Genomic DNA, 20,069 nt, shown 5'->3' with positions numbered 1-20,069 from the left:
ATTGAAAGCAGATAAAAAATAATTACAGGGTATGTGAGATTAAATTATTGTATATTAATGACAACGAACACTATCAGCAAATTCTCATATTTTTATCACAAATTATAATAAAACCATTAATGTGAATGATGTAACTGTGTTTGTGTTTTTAAAATCTTATTAAAATCAGGTTAAAATTTTGAAGTGCTAATTACAAGTAGCAATTTCAAATGTTCATCAGATAAATTTGCCCTGTATTTTGACTTGATATATTTCATTCGGGAAAATTAAAACGTTTGTTCCACCAAAGATATGTTGTCCCAAAAATAGAGATACATTTACAAGCAAATTTCTTCAAATTTTTATTATTATTATTATTATTATTATTCAGGCCTCCATGGAGTCAAAAGACTCATCATGGGAGGCCCTTCCTAAGAAACACAAAGTCTATTAAGATTCATCGAGGGGAGGTCTCTCCCCCCCCCCCCCAAGAAACACAAAGTCTATCATACCACTCCTTGAACTCATTGACTGTTCTCGCTCTCACCACTCCATCAGGCAATGCATTCCATGGTTCAACCACCCTCCATGCAAAGAAACCACTCCTCACCCTCTTTATCACAATTTCCTTTCGTAACTTCCAGGGATGGCCTCTTGTCATCACTCCTTCCCGCTGTTAACCAAGTGAAAGAACTCCCCAGTGTCAACCCTGTAACCACCTCTCAACAGTTTAAAAGTCTCAATCATATCACCTCTCCTTCTTCTGTCCACCAAACTCTGCAGTCCGTATTCCCTCAGCCGATCCTCATAACTATCATTGTACAATCCTGAAGCCATCTTTGTTATCTGCCTTTGTACCCTTTCCATAGTTAATTTATCCCCTTCAAATCCTGGGGACCAAATCTGAGAACAATAGTCCAAGTGTGGTCTGATCAGGGTCTTATACAACAGAATGATAACTGTTTTATCTCTGCAGGTCAGCGTCCTTCTCATTATTGCAGCAATCCTCTGTGTTACCTTCGCCACCTTTGCAATATGTCCCCTAAATTTCAGGTTTCTATCAATCATCAACCCCAGATCTCTTGTCTCCCCTACTTCCTCCAGTATAACTCGTCCCATAGAGTATGCAGTGTCCCATCGATGTTTCCCAAACTCAATTCTGCTTGTAAAATTTTGTAAAATTCAAATTTTTTTCTCTTTGTTAGTCCACTTTAACCGAACGTTTACAGTCAGAAAGACCATAACTTGGATTACGGTTACTTTTTGCTATTCAGGAATATATTTTGAACACAATTTTAATTAAGGTATTTTAAATCTATCAACACCCAGTGTTTTTTTGTGGATTCTTATTGTAAAATTAGTCCAATTGGCAGGCCAGATAAAATCATATTGTGGGCCGCATGTGACCTGCGGGCTGTAGTTTGGAGACCCCTGATCTAGAGGAAGCAATATTAAATTGTATACTTAAGGTAAGAACAGTTAATCAGGTAAGAGTTAGACAGATGAATAACATCATTAAGCATGAGCTGAAGAAAAAGAAAATGCTGTATATGGTACGTATATAAGAAGAAAGGTTATCAGCAAACCTCATTAACAGTAAAAAGGTCAGGAACGAAAGATGACCAGCATGGTAAGGAAAGCAAAATCAGACTAAAGAAGAAGAATCTAACCAAGTAAGAATGACTATGGATTAATCTTAATGAGTGCTGATGGTGACCAGTTGTCAGAAGAATATAAAAAAGTTAAGTACCTGCGTGGCCACTTTTTTTTTTTTAAATCAAAAAATCATGTTTATTTGTAAGCTTCCTATAATAGTACAATATGTTGAATAATCATATGTGTAACCTAAGAGGAACAGATCATCCAGGTTACAATATGCAGAAAGTTACAAAAATTTATGTAATGCATTTTCATTATATGCACATATGTACATTCATATAATATACATATTACGTATTATTATTATAATATAACTACATAATAAAATCGCAAATAAAATAAAATTTCATCATGCAGAGAAAGTTGCATAAAAATTAATTAGGAACAAAATAAAACAAAGCAGTTAAATAGCATTGAAATTTTACGTTTTACACATAAGACTGGATCTTTGAATACAAATATGCTAAAAACAATAATTTATATAATTATTTTGAACAGAGCTTCCTCATTTTGGAAGCTCTGTTCAAAATAAATACTCTCTGATTAGAGTTTTATATTTGTTTGGGTTAGTTTCATTTCTTATTGTTAAAGGTAGTGTGTTGAATACTTTTGGCACCCAATAAGTATAATGTCTGTGTATTGCTTCTTTATTTGCTTTTGGAACTAAATATTTTAGGCCCTTTTGTCTACTAAGGAAAGTATCTTGTTTGATATTTACGTATTCGTTGTCGTTTTTTATGAATAATAGTACCCTATAGGCATATAAATATCTAAGGGGTAGTATGTTTAGTATGGTGTATTTATTACACATTGCAGTATCCTTATATTTGTTTCTAGTTAAGATTTTAATTACTTTATTCTGCATCGATACTAAAGGTTTGAGAGTAATGCGATAGATTCCTCCCCAACATAATATACCATATTGTAGTGTGCTTTGAATCCAGGCAGAATATAATATTTTTAACATATTTAAATTTAAGAATCTGTTTAGGTAGTAAAGTCTGTTTAACATAATCCTTACTTCATATACAACATCGGTGATATGCAGTTTCCAGATTAAATTACTATCGATGGACGATATACCCTTTGCAAGGGTATATCGTCCATGTGAGGTTACTGTTGAGACTGATGTGGAAACAGAGGTTGATGAATTAGAGGGTCTTAGGATACTGCAGAATCTCAATGTAAATATATCTGTGAGGTTAGATGGGATATCAGGTTGGGTTTTGTGAGAATATCCAAGGGAAATGGCAATGCCTCTGACTAAGCTCTTTAATTTAAGTTCTAGTTCTGGTAGAGTTCCAAGGAAGTGGAAAGAGGACAATATAACTCCATTGCATAAGGGAGGTTCTAAGACTGCTGTAGCAAATTATAAACCAATCAGTACCTCAGGAGTGGTGGTAAAAGTACTGGAAAAATTGGTCAAAAAGAGAATTCAAGAATGGGTGGATAAGAATATGATACTTTATGAGGGGAAACATGGCTTTGTGAAGGTTCAGTCATGCCTTAAATTTACTAACTTTTTATAATCGAGTGACAGCTGAGTTGGATAAAGGAAATGATTATACAATGATTTCTGCAGGATTTTGCAATGGCATTTACAAAATACCACATGAAACTCTGTTATGCATATCAGAACATGGGATGGATATGACACTGGTTATGTGAATAAGAGGGTGGCTGCTGACAGATATCAAAAACTGGTATAGAGTGGAGCAGAATCTATATGAAAGCTGATGACTGGTGGTTTGCAGCAAGGTTCAGTGCTAGGACTGATACTATTTAATTTGTACGTAAACAATATAGAAAATAACCTGAAAGGAAATATTCAGTTGTTTGCTGATGATGCAAAATTAGGTAGAGTAACACTGAATCAAGGCAATGTGGAAAGCTTTCAAGATGATTTAAATAGGTTGTCAGTATGGGCAAAATATAATGGGTATCAAAAGTTGTGCATTTTGGGATAAATAGATTGCAAGCTCTGTGTGTATATATCACATTGATGGAACTGTACTCCAGGAAATAGATGAAGCTAAAAATTTAGGAGTGGTGGTAGACAGAATTAAAGTTTAGAGAACATATTGCTAAATTAGCTTGGCTATTGAAGAACACTAATAAGCAGAAATAAAGAAGTTGTTATTCCTCTATATAAGGCGTTGATACATCAACATCTGTATTACTGTGCTCAGCACTAGTCTCCTGGGTTTCTTGGGTAAGAAGAAGCTGTGAAGTAGATTCAGAGGCGAGATGGTGAGTGGTCTGTGGAATGGTAGATTAAGGGAGTGTGAATTGCAGAAGTTAGTTGACAGGAGAAAAAGAGGGATGGAACATTTAAGTTACTTTTCAGTGTGTTATAGGATTAATGCAGGGGAAATGTTTCAGCACTTAGCTAGAGGGACCAGAACAAGAAGACATCGCTGGAAGTTGAATAAAGTTGTGGTTAGTAAGGGTGTGAGGACTAGATTTTTTGCTTGGAGAGTTGTGAATGAGTGGAATGGGTTCAAGGAGTGGTATGAAAGATTGTGTGGATAATCTGGGTCTCCCATGATGAGTCTTCAGACTCCATGGAGCTGCCCGTACAATAAGAGTAGTAATTTATCAACTTTAAATTATCATGACCAAATCTGAGCACAGATGTTATCAGATCAGGGCTTTATACAATTGAATAACAACCGTTCTCTACTGGCCAGCATCCTTCTCAATATTGCAACAATCCTTATCTTTACAAATATATCCCTTGAACTTCAAGTTTCTGTCAATCATCACTACAGGTACCTTGCCTCCACCACTTCCTCTAGTACAGTTCCTCTAATACAGTATGCAACAAATAAACACATGATATCAATGTAACCCAAAGGTCTAAATTTTACATATATTGAGATTTTCCCCTTGGTTATAAATTAAAAAAGATGCCCAGAAATTATATTCATGTTTAATCCTTCACCCAAGTCTAAACAAACAAAGTTTGCAGGTGAAGCACCTTCATGACTAGGGTACTAGTACACACGTTGGCCCCTGAATTACAAACTGTTATGTATTATTATTATTATTCAGGCCTCCGTAGAGTCAAAAGACTCATCGTGGAAGGTCTTCGTAGAAACATAAAGTCTGTCAAGACTCATCGAGGAGAGGTCCCCCCCCCCCTAAGAAACACAAAGTCTATCATACCACTCTTTAAACTCATTGACCGTTCTCGCTCCCACCACTCCTTCAGGCAATGCATTCCACAGTTCAACCACCCTCCACGCAAAGAAACCACTCCTTACCCTCTTGCTCACAGTTTCCTTTCGCAACTTCCAGGGATGGCCTCTTGTCATCACTCCTTCCACTGTTCAACCAAGCGAAAGAACTCCCCAGTGTCAACCCTGTAACCACCTCTCAAGAGTTTAAAAGTCTCAATCATATCACCTCTCCTTCTTCTATCCACCAAACTCTGCAGTCCACATTCTCTCAGCCGATCCTCATAACTATCCTTGTACAGTCCTGAAACCATCTTTGTCATCCGTCTTTGTATCCTTTCCACAGTTAATTTATCCCCTTAAAATCCTGGGGACCAAATCTGAGAACAATAGTCCAAGTGTGGTCTGATCAGAGACATACAACGGAATGATAACCCTCGTATCTCTGCAGGTCAGTGTCCTTCTCAGAATTGCAGCAATCCTCTGTGTTACCTTCACCACCTTTGCAATATGTCCCCTAAACTTCAGATTTCTATCAATCATCAACTCCAGATCTCTTGTCTCCCCTACTTCCTCCAGTATAACTCCTCCCATAGAATATGCAGTGTCCCATCGATGTTTCCCAAACCTCAAGACCTTACATTTTGCTGCATTACACCAACACTCCCCATTCATTCGCCCATCTATCTAGCTTATTTAAATCCTCTCGCAGGGCTACCACATCTGCACTATTACTAATAATCCTTCCTAGCTTTGCATCATCCGCAAACAACTGATTATCCCCTTGCAATCCACTGGCAATGTCATTGATATAAAGGTTAAACAATATAGGTCCTGGTACTGAGCCCAGTGGGACCCCACTTGTAACCCTCTGCCTCCTTGAAACTGCTCCACCATACACAACTCTCTGATATCTATCTATCAGACAGCCAATCCTGAATCCAGTTGACCAATCCGACATCCAGACCCATGTGCTGCAACTTAAATATCAGCTTACCCTGTCAAATGCCTTCGCTAAGTCTAAGAAAATGGCAGTATATGCCTTTCCCTCATCTAATGTTCTTGTAACTTTATTATAAAAGGCTAGCATATTGCTAAAACAAGAGCACCCTTTCACAAATCCATGTTGACTCTCACTGATAACATTACCCTCATCTGCCCAATGCAGTATACGGTCCCTCACTACTTTCTCCAAGATCTTAACAACTACTGATGACACACAGTCTGGCCTATAATTAGACACTTCCAGTCTGTTACCACCCTTATGCAATGGCACTATCTTACCTTCCTTCCATTCCCTGGGCACTTTTGCCAAAGCCAGACTGTCATTGAAAAGCCAGGTTAAAGGCACTGTCAGTTCCCTAGCACATTCTCTCAAAACTCGTGGTGAAATACCATCCAGTCCCAAAGTTTAATGACATCCAGAGTACTCAGTATCTGAAACACACTCTCCTCCTGTACCTCTAAACCTCGAACCTGCCCTATCCCTCTAGCATTAAAACTGACTCCTCTAGGATGAAATACTCTAATAAAGTGTTCATTGAACAATTCCACTATGTCCTCTGCATCAGTCACTCTATTCCCATTTTTATCCCACAGTATCATTCTTCCACAGTCATTTCTCCTCCTACTGGCCACATAACTAAAAAATTCCCTAGGATTTTCTTTGGATCTTAGGGTCCTCTCATATTCCAGTTTCACTTTCCTTACCACACTAGCCACTCTTCTGGCATGTGTCTTATATTCTTCATGCATCTTCTCTTCACCTGTCTCCTTATATCTCTTCCATAGCCTCTTTTTCGCATGCAATTCCTGTTTATTATTGTTTGTCATCCAATTTACTCCAAATTGTGTCGATGTGATAAACCTCAAGAACATGAATAAGGCATGATTGTGAAGTGAGGAATATTTATCTCTATGAAGATATATCTTATAGAAGTCCAGTAAAGAGACATGATTAAATTTTTCTTTAAGTTGAATGTCAGATTGTAGCTCTATGCAATGTAGCTATATACCATTTGAAAATTGGTAGGTAATATGTTTATGTCGACTGAAAATGGAGTCGCAAATATATCAAAATATTGATGATTTTTCTGGAAATCTTGAAACCTCTTCTCAAATTCTTGTATCAAATCGAAAAGCAAGGCTGCATATTTTTTGTTGTTCACAGGACAATGTTTAGCCAACGTGTCGAAATGCATAAAATTGTTTGCCTTAATTTGAGATTGCCATGGTTTCAGTTTCATTTCGAACGCTCTTATAGTTTGAAACATTGTATTGGTCAGTTGGTTTTCACCTTGAAGATGCATGTTTAACTCATTTAAATGAGTGGTCAAGTCTACTAAAAATGCCAAATCTGTGAGCCAGTTTTCATCGTCAAGTTCTGGCACAAATTTTGTTTTGGATTTCATAAACGACTTGATTTCATTTTGCAAATCATAAAATCTTTTCAACATTCTACCTCCACTTAACCATCTTACTTCTGAAAAGTAAATGATGTCCCCATAGTCAGCATCCATAAATTTAAGGAATTCCTGGAATTGGCGATGATTCAATCCCTTGGACCTTATGAAATTTACAGCCTTGATGACAATCTGCATGACATTATCCATCTTTAAAGCTTTTGCGCATAGATTTTCTTGGTGTACTATGCAGTGATATTTCATCATACTTAAATTTTGGGAGACAATTGCATTGTCTTCTATTAATTTTACAAGTCCATCTCTTTTACCTATCATCGCCGGGGCACCATCAGTAGCTATACCAGATATGTTCACAATGGACAAAGAAAATCGCTTTAACGTATTTTTCACTGCTTCATATAAATCTCTTGATTTAGTTGTGTCTTTTAATGGCACTAAAGAAGCCATTTCTTCAGTGATATTATATTTGTCATCAATACCTCTAATAAAAATTGCCAATTGAGCTGTATTAGTAGCATCAGTACTTTCGTCTATCGCCAAAGCATAAAATTTAAAATTAGCAGCTCTACTCTCCAAATCTTTTTCGACAGATTTTTCTATTTCATCAATTCACCTGGCTATAGTCTGACGAGACAAACTGATTTTAGAAAAATCCCCTTTTTTATCAGGGCAAATTATATCTGCCACGCTTTCCATACATTGCTTAATAAACTCACCATCGGCATACGGTTTTGATTCTTTTGCTATCAAGTTTGCAACCACATAACTAGCTTTTACAATAGAATCCGCTTCAGTTGTTATTTTTTTAAAAAAACTTTGTTGAGATGATAGACTTTTTTTCAGTACCGCTATTTTGTCTTTACGACACATTCCTCGATACGCACTAAATTTCGCAGTATGTTTTTGCATGTAATGCCTTTTCAAATTGTAGTCTTTGAAAACTGGCACAAATTCCCTACAAATTAAGCAGATTGCCTTAGTATTTCCCTCGACTAAAAAGTAGCCGTCTGTCCACTTTTCGTTGAGCAATCTTCCTTCTATAATTTTTCTTTTTTTTGGTTCGGTTTTCTTTTGAGATGCTGTGGAAGCCATGCTGGAATTTAAAAAAAAAAATAGATTGAAAATTAGAAAGCTAGGTTTAATAATCACCAAATCGCCAAATTTTTACTACTAAAAAAATTATTCGCCAAATCGCTACAAACACATGTAATGTCTGCACCTTTCTTCGGTGTCAACTCGACTGTTTACAATTGCACATTGAAAGCCGTACCAGCGTACCCATGGCGCACATAGAGAGACATCTATTGTGTGGTAAAAGTAGGAAGCAAGAGCACTAGCGCGATTTATTATGTTGAGAGGTACTACTCGCATGGGTGGCAATTTTGAATAAATACAATTATTTGAGAATGATTTTATGAATCTCTCATTGCTAAAGAACGTGTTAAATTCAAAAGTTCATTGCTTATAAATTAATAGCATGTTAAAATTGCATTTGTAGTATTATTAATGGTATTTTTAGTCACAGTCTCATAAAGTTTGTAAGTTTATGATTTTTTGTTGGGCCGCATTCATAGCCGTCCTGGGCCGCATGCGGCCCACGGGTTGGACAAGCCAGATCTACACCAATACCATCTACTACCCACCACTACTGGTATTTTCACTGATAATCACAGATATCCATGTCTATCGCAGGATTCAAACCAACAGCCTTCTGGCTGGGGAGCAGGTATGCTAACCACTCGGCCTACTAGACTGGCAAAAAAAAATATTCCCCAGGTGAGGATCGAACTCACAACCTCAGCATAACTCACACATACCTTATAAGTACTGAATGCTAACCAGTTGCACCACTAGGGAAGCTGGGACCTCCAATGACAAGTCTTCTTGCTTGGAAGTCGTTATGATAGTTTTTTATCTTGGTTTAAGTTGTGGCAAATTGTCATTAATTCAAAAAAATTTCCCTTTATCTAGAAAAAGGTTATCCATGCTGCCCATGATAATTATAAAATGCTGAAAAAAAATTTACCAAATCAGAGATTTGGGTTATTTCTACAAATTATCTAAGAGGAATGAGCATAAATGCAGGGAAAGCAGTTCATTGATTATGACAATTATTTCAATCTTTATGTACTTTTATTTATATTTTATTTACTCCATTAGTATTTTTAAGAAATTTTATAAATTAATTCATAAATTATACTATACTGATAGTATCTAAGTAATGTGTTTAATAGAATTATTGATTTCCTGGTCATCTCCTTCCCCCACCTCCCATTATTTAAAATAAACAAATGTATACTGTTTTATTTATAGATAACTCCACTGATGTGTCTTGTTAAAAATGCGATAAAAATTTAAGAAAAAAAAATTAAAAAGAGGGGATTTTCAGATACAAGAAAAGATATAACCTACTCTAAGAAATGTATCCAAAGAGCCATTATCCATAAACTCGGTGATGATCATGACAGGATTACTCTTAGTCACCACTCCTTGGAGATATATAACATTAGGATGATCAAACTGACCCATTATGCTTGCTTCTGTAAGAAAATCCAGTCGACATTTATCTGAAGATCCTGGCTTTAATGTTTTAATTGCTACAGTCACTTCAGAGCTACCTGGAATTTTTAATTTTCCACGGCATACATCACCAAATTCTCCTGAAAGGATGTTCAAGGAGTGAATATTTGAAACTGAAGATTTTAAGTTAATTGCAATAATAAGTTAAACTGCATATCATTTTTTTTTAATTAAGAAAATTTGGTTTAATGGTTCTGAAATGATATACAATATACAAAAACACACATACATACAGAAACAGGTTACTAATGTCTGTTTATAAATATCAGGTGTAAGAAATAAGGAAGAAGTGGGATATTGCTAGAATGGTTTGTCTGAAACCGTATAAAAGTAAACCATGAAAATCCATCACTATAAGTGCATAGTAATTTGCAAGGAGATCATGGGTTCCTTAATAAAAAAAAGTTTCAAATTGTGTGCGTGCGTGTGTTATTTGTTAATGTTACTGTGTTCAGATGAAAGAGAATACTACTTTTGTTCTATGGTATCAGTTATTAATGGGAAAAAAATGACACCAATGCATTGAAATCTCTGATAAAGTGCTTAAATGAGACAATATCTGAATGCTTCCCTAGTGTTTGATATATAAATAGGTTGGGTGTGAAATGGATGCAACCTTATTAAGCAAAGATCTACAAGACGATCATGTGCAAAGAATATCATGAGAATAAGAGTGAGAGGAATTATGAAATATATAAAGCACAAGCCAGAGAAGTAATGAGTATTGTGTGGAAAGCTAAATTGGAGCATGAAAAGAAATTGGCTGTGCAGGCTAAAGGCAATCCAAAAGAATTTTATTGTTATGCCGCAAGCAAAAGAAAGAATGAATATGTAAAAATAATTGTATTCATTGCAGATGGTGCTCTACTGTCAGAAGCAAATGAGATTTTTCAATTAATGAGTGCTCACTTTGCTGAGATCTATCAACCATGGGGCACAGTCGTACATTGGATGAAGAATTATAGGAGCATGAAAATAAGGATGAGAAGCTGTTGCATAACCTGGGTAAGAATTTGTCAATACAGACAGATGACATTTCAGCACCTTTGCTAAAGGAATGTTCAACTGAATTGGCTAGGCCTTTCACATGTTTGTATATCTTGCTCTCAGCTCAGAAATGATACCACAGGAATGGAAAGAATGCATGATAGTTCCATTGTACAAGGGTGGTGCAAAAACTACCGACAGATCAGTATTATTGGTGTGGTAATGAACATTTTAGATAAGTTGGTATGAACACCCATACAGAAATGGGTAGAAGAATAAGATATACTCTGCAAGGAGTAGCATGGGTTTACTAAACTTCGGGCTAAGGTCTACTAAAGTCCCTGTCCGGGCAATAATTTTTAGTTGTAATAGTTCCTTGACACTATTTTGAATAATGGTGGCAGCGGCAGTTAAAATTGCAAATAGCATATTGCCAAGTCCTCTCCCAATTAAGGACTCCATTTTGTGAGATATCATATGAGATTTTGTAGAATGCGGGACTTGTGGAATGTATGCATCCTGGCAGTTGTATATGTAGCAGGTGAGAGAAGGGGAAATACATATATGTACAAAATACAGGCAATGGGAGGAACTTGGTGAGTTACAGATGACTATAACTGAAATTGTTGAGACTATAACTGACCTCGTTGATTCAGAGGTGGGAGATTCTCCAAGTAGAGAGATGAGTGGTATGATAAAGGGCGTGAATGGTAAGAAAAATATGAATAAAATAATGAGAGTAGGGAGTATGGAAAGGTTGAAGGATTGTGAAGTTTTAGGAGATGGTCTCGATTGGGAGGATGAAAGGCAAATAAGAGTGGCTGATTTGCAGAGAGAGAGATGAGCTGAAAGAGCAAGTGGAATGTCACGGAAATGATATGAGAAGTGTGAAAGATAAGATTAAACGAATGGAAGAGACGAATGCAAGGCGAATCAGAGTAGGAATGAGAGAGAGAGTTATGGGAATGATAGAGGAGCAGAGAATAGGAACAGTAGAAGAGAGGGAATGAGAGAGAGTTGTGGGAATGATAGAAGAGGAGCGAATAGGAACAATAGAAGAGAGGAATGAGAGAGAGTTATGTGAATGATAGAAGAGGAGAGAATAGGATAAGTGGAAGAGAGGGAATGAGAGAGAGATATGGGAATGATAGAAGAGGAGAGAATGGAAACAGTAGAAGACAGGGAATGAGAGAGAGATATGGGAATGATAGAAGAGGAGAGAATGGAAACAGTAGGAGACAGGGAATGAGAAGAATGTGGGGGAGCACTAAAATCAGGGAAAGAGTGATATCACGAAGGCAGGTAAGTAGGGGAACACAGAGAGAAAGTATTAGAGGGGAGAGAGTGAGGGATACATGTGAGCAATCGAGGAACAGGGTGGTAAGAGGTGTAATGTATGGGGACTCAATGATCCGTGGGGTTCAGGATAGAATGCGTGAGGAATGTTTGCCTGGAGGAACAATAGAAGGTGTGGCTATGGCAATTAAGAGGGGTGAAAGGGTGGATGACATGATTGTGATGGTAGATACAAATGACTTGAGAGGAAATATAAATTGGGCAGCGAGAGATATGAAATTCTTGCTTGAGGTTGTATGAAACAAAACACAGACAGGAAAGATAGTGTGCGTGTTTCCTAGGTATGATAGTGATGAGCTGAGCAGAAGAGCAGTAATATTCAATAATATAATAGCTAGAATGTGTCAGAAGAGAAGATTGGAATATCTGGATGCTTGGAGGGGTTTGAAGACAGAAAGGAATTGTATGTGAGAGACCGCTTGCATTTGAATGAGGAAGGACGTTTGACAAGGCATTTGACAGGGTGTCACATGATAAGCTGATATTTAAGTTGCAACACATGGGTTTGGATGTCAGGTTGGTCAACTGGATTCAGAATTGGCTGTCCGATAGGTATCAGAGAGTTGTGTATGGTGGGGTAGTTTCAAGGAGGCAGAGAGTTACGAGTGGGGTCCCACAGGGCTCAGTACTGGGACCTATATTGTTTAACCTTTATATCAATGGCATTGTCAGTGGATTACAGGGGAATATTCAGTTGTTTGCGGATGATGTGAAGCTGGGAAGGGTTATTAGTAATAGTGCAGATGTGGCAGCCCTGCAAGAGGATTTGAATAAGCTAGACAGATGGGTACATGAATGTGGATATTAGTTTAATACAGCAAAATGTAAAGTCTTAAAGATTGGGATACATCAATGGGAGGCTGCATACTCTGTTGGAGGAAGTAAGGGAGACAAAAGATATTTGATAGAAACCTGAAATTCCAGGGACATATTGCAAAGGTGGTGAAGGTAACACAGAGGATTGCTGCAATATTGAGAAGGATGCTGACCTGCAGAGATAAAAGAGTTATCATTCCATTGCATAAGACCCTGATCAGATCACACTTAGACTATTGTTCTCAGATTTGGCCCCCAGGATTTGAATGGGATAAATTAACTGTGGAAAGGGTACAGAGGTGAATAATAGAGATGGTTTCAGGATTGTACAATGTTAGTTATGAGGATCGACTGAGAGAATGTGGACTGCAGAGTTTGGTGAATAGAAGAAGGAGAGGTGATATGATTGAGACTTTTAAACTGTTGAGAGATGGTTACAGGGTTGACACTGGGGAGTTCTTTTGCTTAGTTGAACAGCAGGAAGGAGTGATGACAAGGGGGCAATCCATGGTGGTTATGAAAGGAAACTGTGAGCAAGAGGTTGAGGAGTGGTTTCTTTGCATGGAGGGTGGCTGAACCATGGAATGCATTGTCTGATAGACTGATGGGAGCGAGAATGGTCAATGAGTTTAAGGAGTGGCATGATAGACTTTGTGTTTCCTAGGAGGGACCTCCCACGATTAGTCTTGATAGACTTTGTGTTTCCTAAATGAGTCTTTTGACCCCATGGAGGCCTTCTTCTTCAACCTTTTGGTTCTGTCCAATGTTGGACGAAGGTCTCCCCCATGATTTTCCAGATCACTCGGTTTTCTGCCTCTCCCATCCATCTCACTCCTGCAATTTGTTCCAGTTGATCCCTCCACCTTCTTTTCAGTCTTCCTCTTTGTCTCGTTCCATCCATTGATCTCCACTCTGTTGTTTTTCTAGTCCATCTCCCGTCACTGCATCTGGCAATATGGCCAGCCCATCTCCACTTAGCCTGTTTAATGTATTTTGCAATATCCATGACACCTGTTTGAGATCTTATCCAGGTATTTGTCTTCCTATCTCTTAATGTTATTTTTAGCATACTTCTTTCCAAGCGATGTTGTGTTGTTCTCAGTTTTTTGTTTAGGGCTTCTGTTAAAGTCCATGTTTCTGCTCCATATGATAGTACAGGAAGTATGCGCTGGTTGAAAGCTTTCCTTTTTAGACTCCTAGGAATGTCACTTCTGAATATGTCTCTCAATTTCCCATAAGTCATCCATCCAAGGTGAATTCTTTGTTCAATCTCTTTTCTTTGGCACTCCTCAAAGGATAACAATTGGCACAAATATACATATTAAGTAACTTGTTCTGTTTCATGGTTTTCAACTTTGACAGTTCTATGGTTAATATATTTATTCATCACTATTTTTGATTTTTCTCTATTTTTAATCCAATTATTCTGGAAGCTTCATTTAGCTGATTTAGCCTTTCTTCCAGATCTTCAGTATTATCTGCTATTAGGACAGTATAATCTGCAAATTTCAGATGATGCACCATTTCTCTATTTATCTCCAAATCAAGGCTTCTAAAGACTTCCTCTAGTGCATCTGTAAATAATTTGGGAGATATGGTCGCCTTGTCGGATGCCTTTTTGTATTGGGAACTTTTCATTGTTTTTATATAATTAAATTACAGAAGTTGCATTATTGTAAATATGTTTTAATGTTTCAATATATGGTTTCTCAGTTCCCTGGGTTTCAAGTGCTTTTAGTGTTGCAGATGTTTCTTTCAGGCCTTCTTCTTCAATCTTTTGGTTCTGTCCACTGTTGGACGAAGGTCTCCCCCATGATTTTCCAGATCTCTTTGCTTTTCTGCCTCTCCCATCCATCTCACTCCTGCAATAATAATAATAATAAAGGAAGGTCATGTTTTAGCAATTTGGTCATATTTTATAACAATGTTATGGCTTAGTTGGATAAAGGGAATGGAAACAGTATAATAATGTTGAAATTTGCAGGATACCACACGAAAGACTGTTGCAATGGAGAATATGAGTTTGAAATAGAAACTCTTGACTGTTCAGTGGATGGTCAACACAGATATCAAAGAGTAGTATACAGTGGTTGTGAATCTGCCAGATTTACTGTGACCAGTGGTGTACCTCACGGTTTAGTCCTTGGGTCATTGTTGTTCAATCTATACATTAATAACATTAGGAAGGGATTAACAGGACATGTGCAGTTGTTTGCCACTGACACGCAGATAAGCAGGGCAATCAGGAGTGCTACTGATATCCAGCACTTACAAAATAGGTTGAATAGGCTGGAGATTTAGGCAAAAATGGCTGTCAGCTTAATGTTAGTAAGTGTAAAATTATGCACTTTGTGTGATGAGATTTCCAATGACTTATTATATTAGTGGGGTTATGCTGCAAGAAAGTGATGAGGTTAGGTATCTTGCCATAATGGTGGATAGGAATTTGAAGTTCAAAGTTGCATAGCCTCAAAAGCCTGAAATGTGGAAGGGCAGCTGGAGTAGATGATATTCGACCAGAAATGCTCAAGTATGGAGGCATAAAAGTCTTACAGTGACTGCACTACATATTTCAGAAGTCATGGACTGAGGGACAAATTCCAGATTATTGGAGTAGAGCTCTCATAGCACCTATTATATAAAAAGGGAAATAAAACTGAATGTGAGAATTACAGAGGTATTTCTCTGCTGAGTGTTCCTGGTAAGAATTATGCCAGTGTACTTGAGAAACGGTTGAGGATTGTGGAAGAAAATTTGAGACTGAATATTGGTATATTGGGAATAAATGAAACCATTTTTGGAAGGATTCATTGGACTTTGAGTGGAAACTTCTAAATGATAAAACATATAAATTATATATTAATACTTCGGGTGGCAAAATATCAAAGAGAGGTGTAATGTTCATTGTAAAGAAGAAAATTAATTACAAAATCACTTATGTAATTAAAAAATCAGATAGAGTAATTGCAATACTAGTGGATGCCAAGCCCAGAGATATGCTTATCATTCAGATACGAGGGCTGTTCGATAAGTCCATGCAAAGTCTAAGAGATGGCACCACCAGTACATACCGAGGTTATTTTTAGTTGCTGGCAACTGTTGGAGGATCACACACTAAGTTTCAGTCAGATAGATCTATTACTCTGTGTTTGGCATTCATTTGAATCGATCAAGAACCGTGATTTGTGAAAAATGGATGAGAAAGAATTTCATGTAGTGATTAAGTGTTATTTTTTGAAAGGCAAAACGGCTCAGGAGACCAAAGCAAAGTTTGATAAACATTATAGTGAGTCTGCAGCTTTGATTAAAATGGTTTATAAGTGGTTTAGTAACTTTTCGAAGTGGCCATATGAGCACAAGTGACCCTGAACATTCTGGACGCCCTGTTGAGGTCACTACTCCAGAAATCATTGAAAAAATTCATGATATGGTGATGGATGATAGAAGAGTGAAGGTGCGTGAAATTGCTAAGGCTGTGAGCATCTCAAATGACCGTGTACATAATATTTTACATGAACACTTACATATGAGAAAACTATCCACAAGATGGGTGCTGCGTTTCCTCACACTGGATCAAAAGTGTCAACGTGTGAACTGTTGCAAGGACAGCAATTTACACTACGAAGTCCTTTTACATACCCCTACTCTCCAGATTTGGCTCTCTCAGACTATTATCTGTTTTAGAACATAAATAAATGGCTGGCAGGAAAGAGATTTTCATCAAATGATGAGGTGATTGCCGAAACAACTCCATATTTTGAAGAGTTGGACAAATCGTACTATATGGATGGGACCAAAAAACTCGAGAAAATCGTTGGACTAAGTGTATAGACCTCAAAGGAGACTTTTTTTTGAGACAAAAATGTTTGTCCCAAAAAAATTATGTTTTCTTCATTTTTGCACAGACTTATCAAACAACCCTCATATATGCTCATACAGAACACAATGAAGAAGTAGATGTTGATAACATGTACGATGAAATAGAGTAGTGTATAAAGATAGCTGGAGGCAAGACAAATCAAGTTATTTGTGTTATGGACAACTAAAATGCAAAAGTTGGATCAGAGAGAACATCTACAAATGTGGGGCTATTTGGACTTCGAATTCAGAATGAGAGAGGACAAAAATTAGTTGATTTCTGTAGCAAACACAATCTCATCATAACTAACACTTATTTTGAACAAAAACCAACAGCAAGATACACCTGAGAATGTCTTGATAGAAGATAAAAAAATCAGTTAGGCTATATTGTGATCAGTGAGCATTACTTCAATGGAATATAGAACTCAAAAGTCATGCTAAGTGCTGAGTGGGGGATCTGATTATAGACTAGTCCTAATGATGATAAATTACCTTGATGGACCTGTGATTTCAGTCAGGATTTCTCCATGACTGCAGGTCATAAAGAGTCCAGCTATTCCTATCTTGGGCCTTTCTTCTCCATTTTCTTCCAACTTTCTTAATCATTGGGCCTTCCCACCTTAAGGCTGGTCTTCCAGGTTTTCTTTTGGTAAATCTCGGATACCAGTTTGTAGCTCTGACTGTCCATCTGTTGTCTCTCATTCTGGCTAGATGTCCTGCCCATCTTCTTTTGCTGTTGTAGATTGCTTTTATTATGTCCGTGAGTCCAGACTTCTTCCTGATTTCTGTGTGTCTTACGTGGTCTATTTTGTTTATATTGCACATTCTTCTTTCTATTGCATGTTGAGTTGTTATTAAGCTTTGTTCTTCTTTTGAAGTTGTTCCATGTTTCACTGCCATAAGTTAATGCTGGTAAGATGTGACTATTGAAAAGATGAGCTTATTTCTATATCTATGTGTTTGGTTGGTAATTGTTGATTTTATTTTGTTGAAAGCTATCCAAGCAGCTCTTTTTTCTCTTTGCTATTTCATTTGATATATCATTATTCATTTTTATGGACTGGCCGAGGTAGATGTATTCTTCAACTTTTTCAATAGTGTGAGATTCTAGAGTGATTGTATGATCTTTACAGTATTTGTTTTTCATCCATCTTGTTTTGTCCGGGTGTATTTCCAATCCAATTTTTTGGCAGTTTTGGCTTATGTTATTTAGCATTGATTCTAAGAGTTTCGGTGAGTGAGATATTAATACCACATCATCGGCAAAAAAATATTCTTCTGAAATCAATAAAAATTGAAAGGAAACAAACTCATAAATGGGATTTACAGATGCTACAAAATGCAACAGTAAAATCAAAATTTAACGAAAATGTTTCAGAACTACTGGCTGCATAGTTACAAAATGAAAGTGAACCTTCTCAATGGAACAACTACATGAATAACATCAGTAAACATGAAGGAAGAAAGAAAAAATGATGGATAATACAAGAAGTAATTGACCTTATTGATGAAAGAAGAGCATGGAAAAGAAGAGGAAATGAAGAAGAAAGATTAAGATATAAATCACTGGATAAGAGAATCAAACAATTATGTAGGAGACTGAAAGAAGAATGGATAAATAACCAGTGCACTGAGATAGAAGTGTTATAAAAACAAAGAACAAAACCAGACAAGCATTCCAGGAAGTAACGAAAGGAAACTGTTTGCAAGAGGATGAGGAGTGGTTTCTTTGCATGGAGAGTGGTTGAACCATGGAATGCATTGCCTGATGAAGTGGTGAGAGCGAGAACGGTCAATGAGTGTAAGGAGCGGTATGATACACTTTGTGTTTCTTAGGGGGTGACCTCCCATCGATGAGTCTTGACAGACTTTATGTTCTTAGGAAGGACCTCCCACGATGAGTCTTTTGACTCCATGCAGGCCTGAATAATAATAATAATAATTCCTGAAAGTGAAAGAACTTAATGGAAAAGAAAAACTAACACAATCTAACATCTTAAGAGAAAGATGGAAACATAATTGTTGATAACAAAAAGATAAATGAGAGATGGGTGGAATGTTTATCAAATCTTTATGATGATGAAGAGAACATGATCGATAATTTTATTGGAACACTTTATTGGAGTATTTCCTCCTGGAAGAGTCAGTTTTAATGCTAGACGGATAGGGCAAGTTCGGGGTTTAGAGGTACAAGAGGAGAGTGTTTTTCAAATACTGAGTACTCCGGATGTCAGTAAACTGTGGGACTTGATGGTATTTCACCACAGGTTTTGAGAGAATGTGCTAGGGAACTGACAGTGCCTTTAACCTGGCTTTTCAATGAAAGTCTGGCTGCGGGATAGGTACCCATGGAATGGAAGGAAGGTAAGACAGTGCCATTGCATAAGGGCGGTAGCAGATTGGAAGTGTCTAATTATTATTATTATTATTATTATTATTATTATTATTACAGGCAACTCCAGGGAGTCATTAGACTCATCGAGGGAGGCCCGAAATCATTTTCATCACAACTATTCGACATTCATACAGTATCTATCATACCTCGCCTTAAACTCATTCACTGTCACAGCATCCACCACAGACTCAGGGAGCGCATTCCACTCATTCACTACTCTAAAAGTAAAGAACCCAGCTCTAACACCTTTACTAACCACACTTTTGCCCAGTTTCCATGGATGTCCCCTAGTCCTCCCACAACCAGCCCTGTTCTCAAAAATATCTTCTGAATTAATTTTATAGAAACCCTTCAGTAATTTGAATGTCTCAATCATATCTCCCCTCCTCCGCCTATCAACCAATTTTTGCAACCCACAAATCCTCAACCTGTTCTCATACGGTTCATTCCACAGACCTGCTATCATCTTGGTCACTCGCCTCTGGATCCTCTCCACCTCCTCCCAATTTGGTCACCTAGGTTTCTTCAAGAAGAAACCTAGGTGACCAAATCTGAGCACAGTAGTCTAGATGAGGTCTTATCAAGGCTCGATACAGAGGAACAATAACCTGCTTGTCTCTGCTTGTCAACGTATTCTTCAGCAACCAAGTGATTTGATGAGCTGATTTGGTCACTTTTGCAATGTGTCCCCTAAATTTCAATTCCTTATCCACCAACACTCCTAAATCTCGTGGCTCATCAATTTCCTGGAGCACGGTTCCACCAATGCAGTAAACTGCCTCCCATCTTTTCACCCCAAAATGCATAACCTTACATTTTGCCACATTAAATTGA

The 20,069-nt window shown here is 37.3% G+C and overlaps 1 protein-coding gene and 1 non-coding gene across 3 annotated transcripts in view; both read right to left on the bottom strand.

The window, feature by feature from the left end:
* Nucleotides 1-20,069, bottom strand: part of LOC150096472 (ephrin type-A receptor 4-A-like) — a 709,579-nt gene that overhangs the window by 218,729 nt on the left and 470,781 nt on the right. For both annotated transcript variants that reach the window (XM_090407961.1, XM_090407962.1), the window contains exon 11: nt 9,653-9,900. In XM_090407961.1, the coding sequence (XP_090264087.1) occupies nt 9,653-9,900 (248 nt within the window). The remainder of the gene's footprint in view (nt 1-9,652; nt 9,901-20,069) is intronic.
* Nucleotides 9,009-9,097, bottom strand: TRNAI-UAU (transfer RNA isoleucine (anticodon UAU)). The gene is given in 2 exon segments: nt 9,009-9,044; nt 9,060-9,097. It is a non-coding gene; the product is annotated as a tRNA-Ile (tRNA).

The sequence above is a fragment of the Typopeltis vanoorti genome, chromosome 18 (assembly GCF_054136105.1).
Source record: "Typopeltis vanoorti isolate ZY-2024b chromosome 18, IOZ_Tvanoo_1.0, whole genome shotgun sequence".
Lineage (NCBI taxonomy): Eukaryota > Metazoa > Arthropoda > Arachnida > Uropygi > Thelyphonidae > Typopeltis > Typopeltis vanoorti.
The sequence above is the reverse complement of the archived record's forward strand: the minus strand, read 5'-3'. Positions and strand labels throughout refer to the sequence as shown.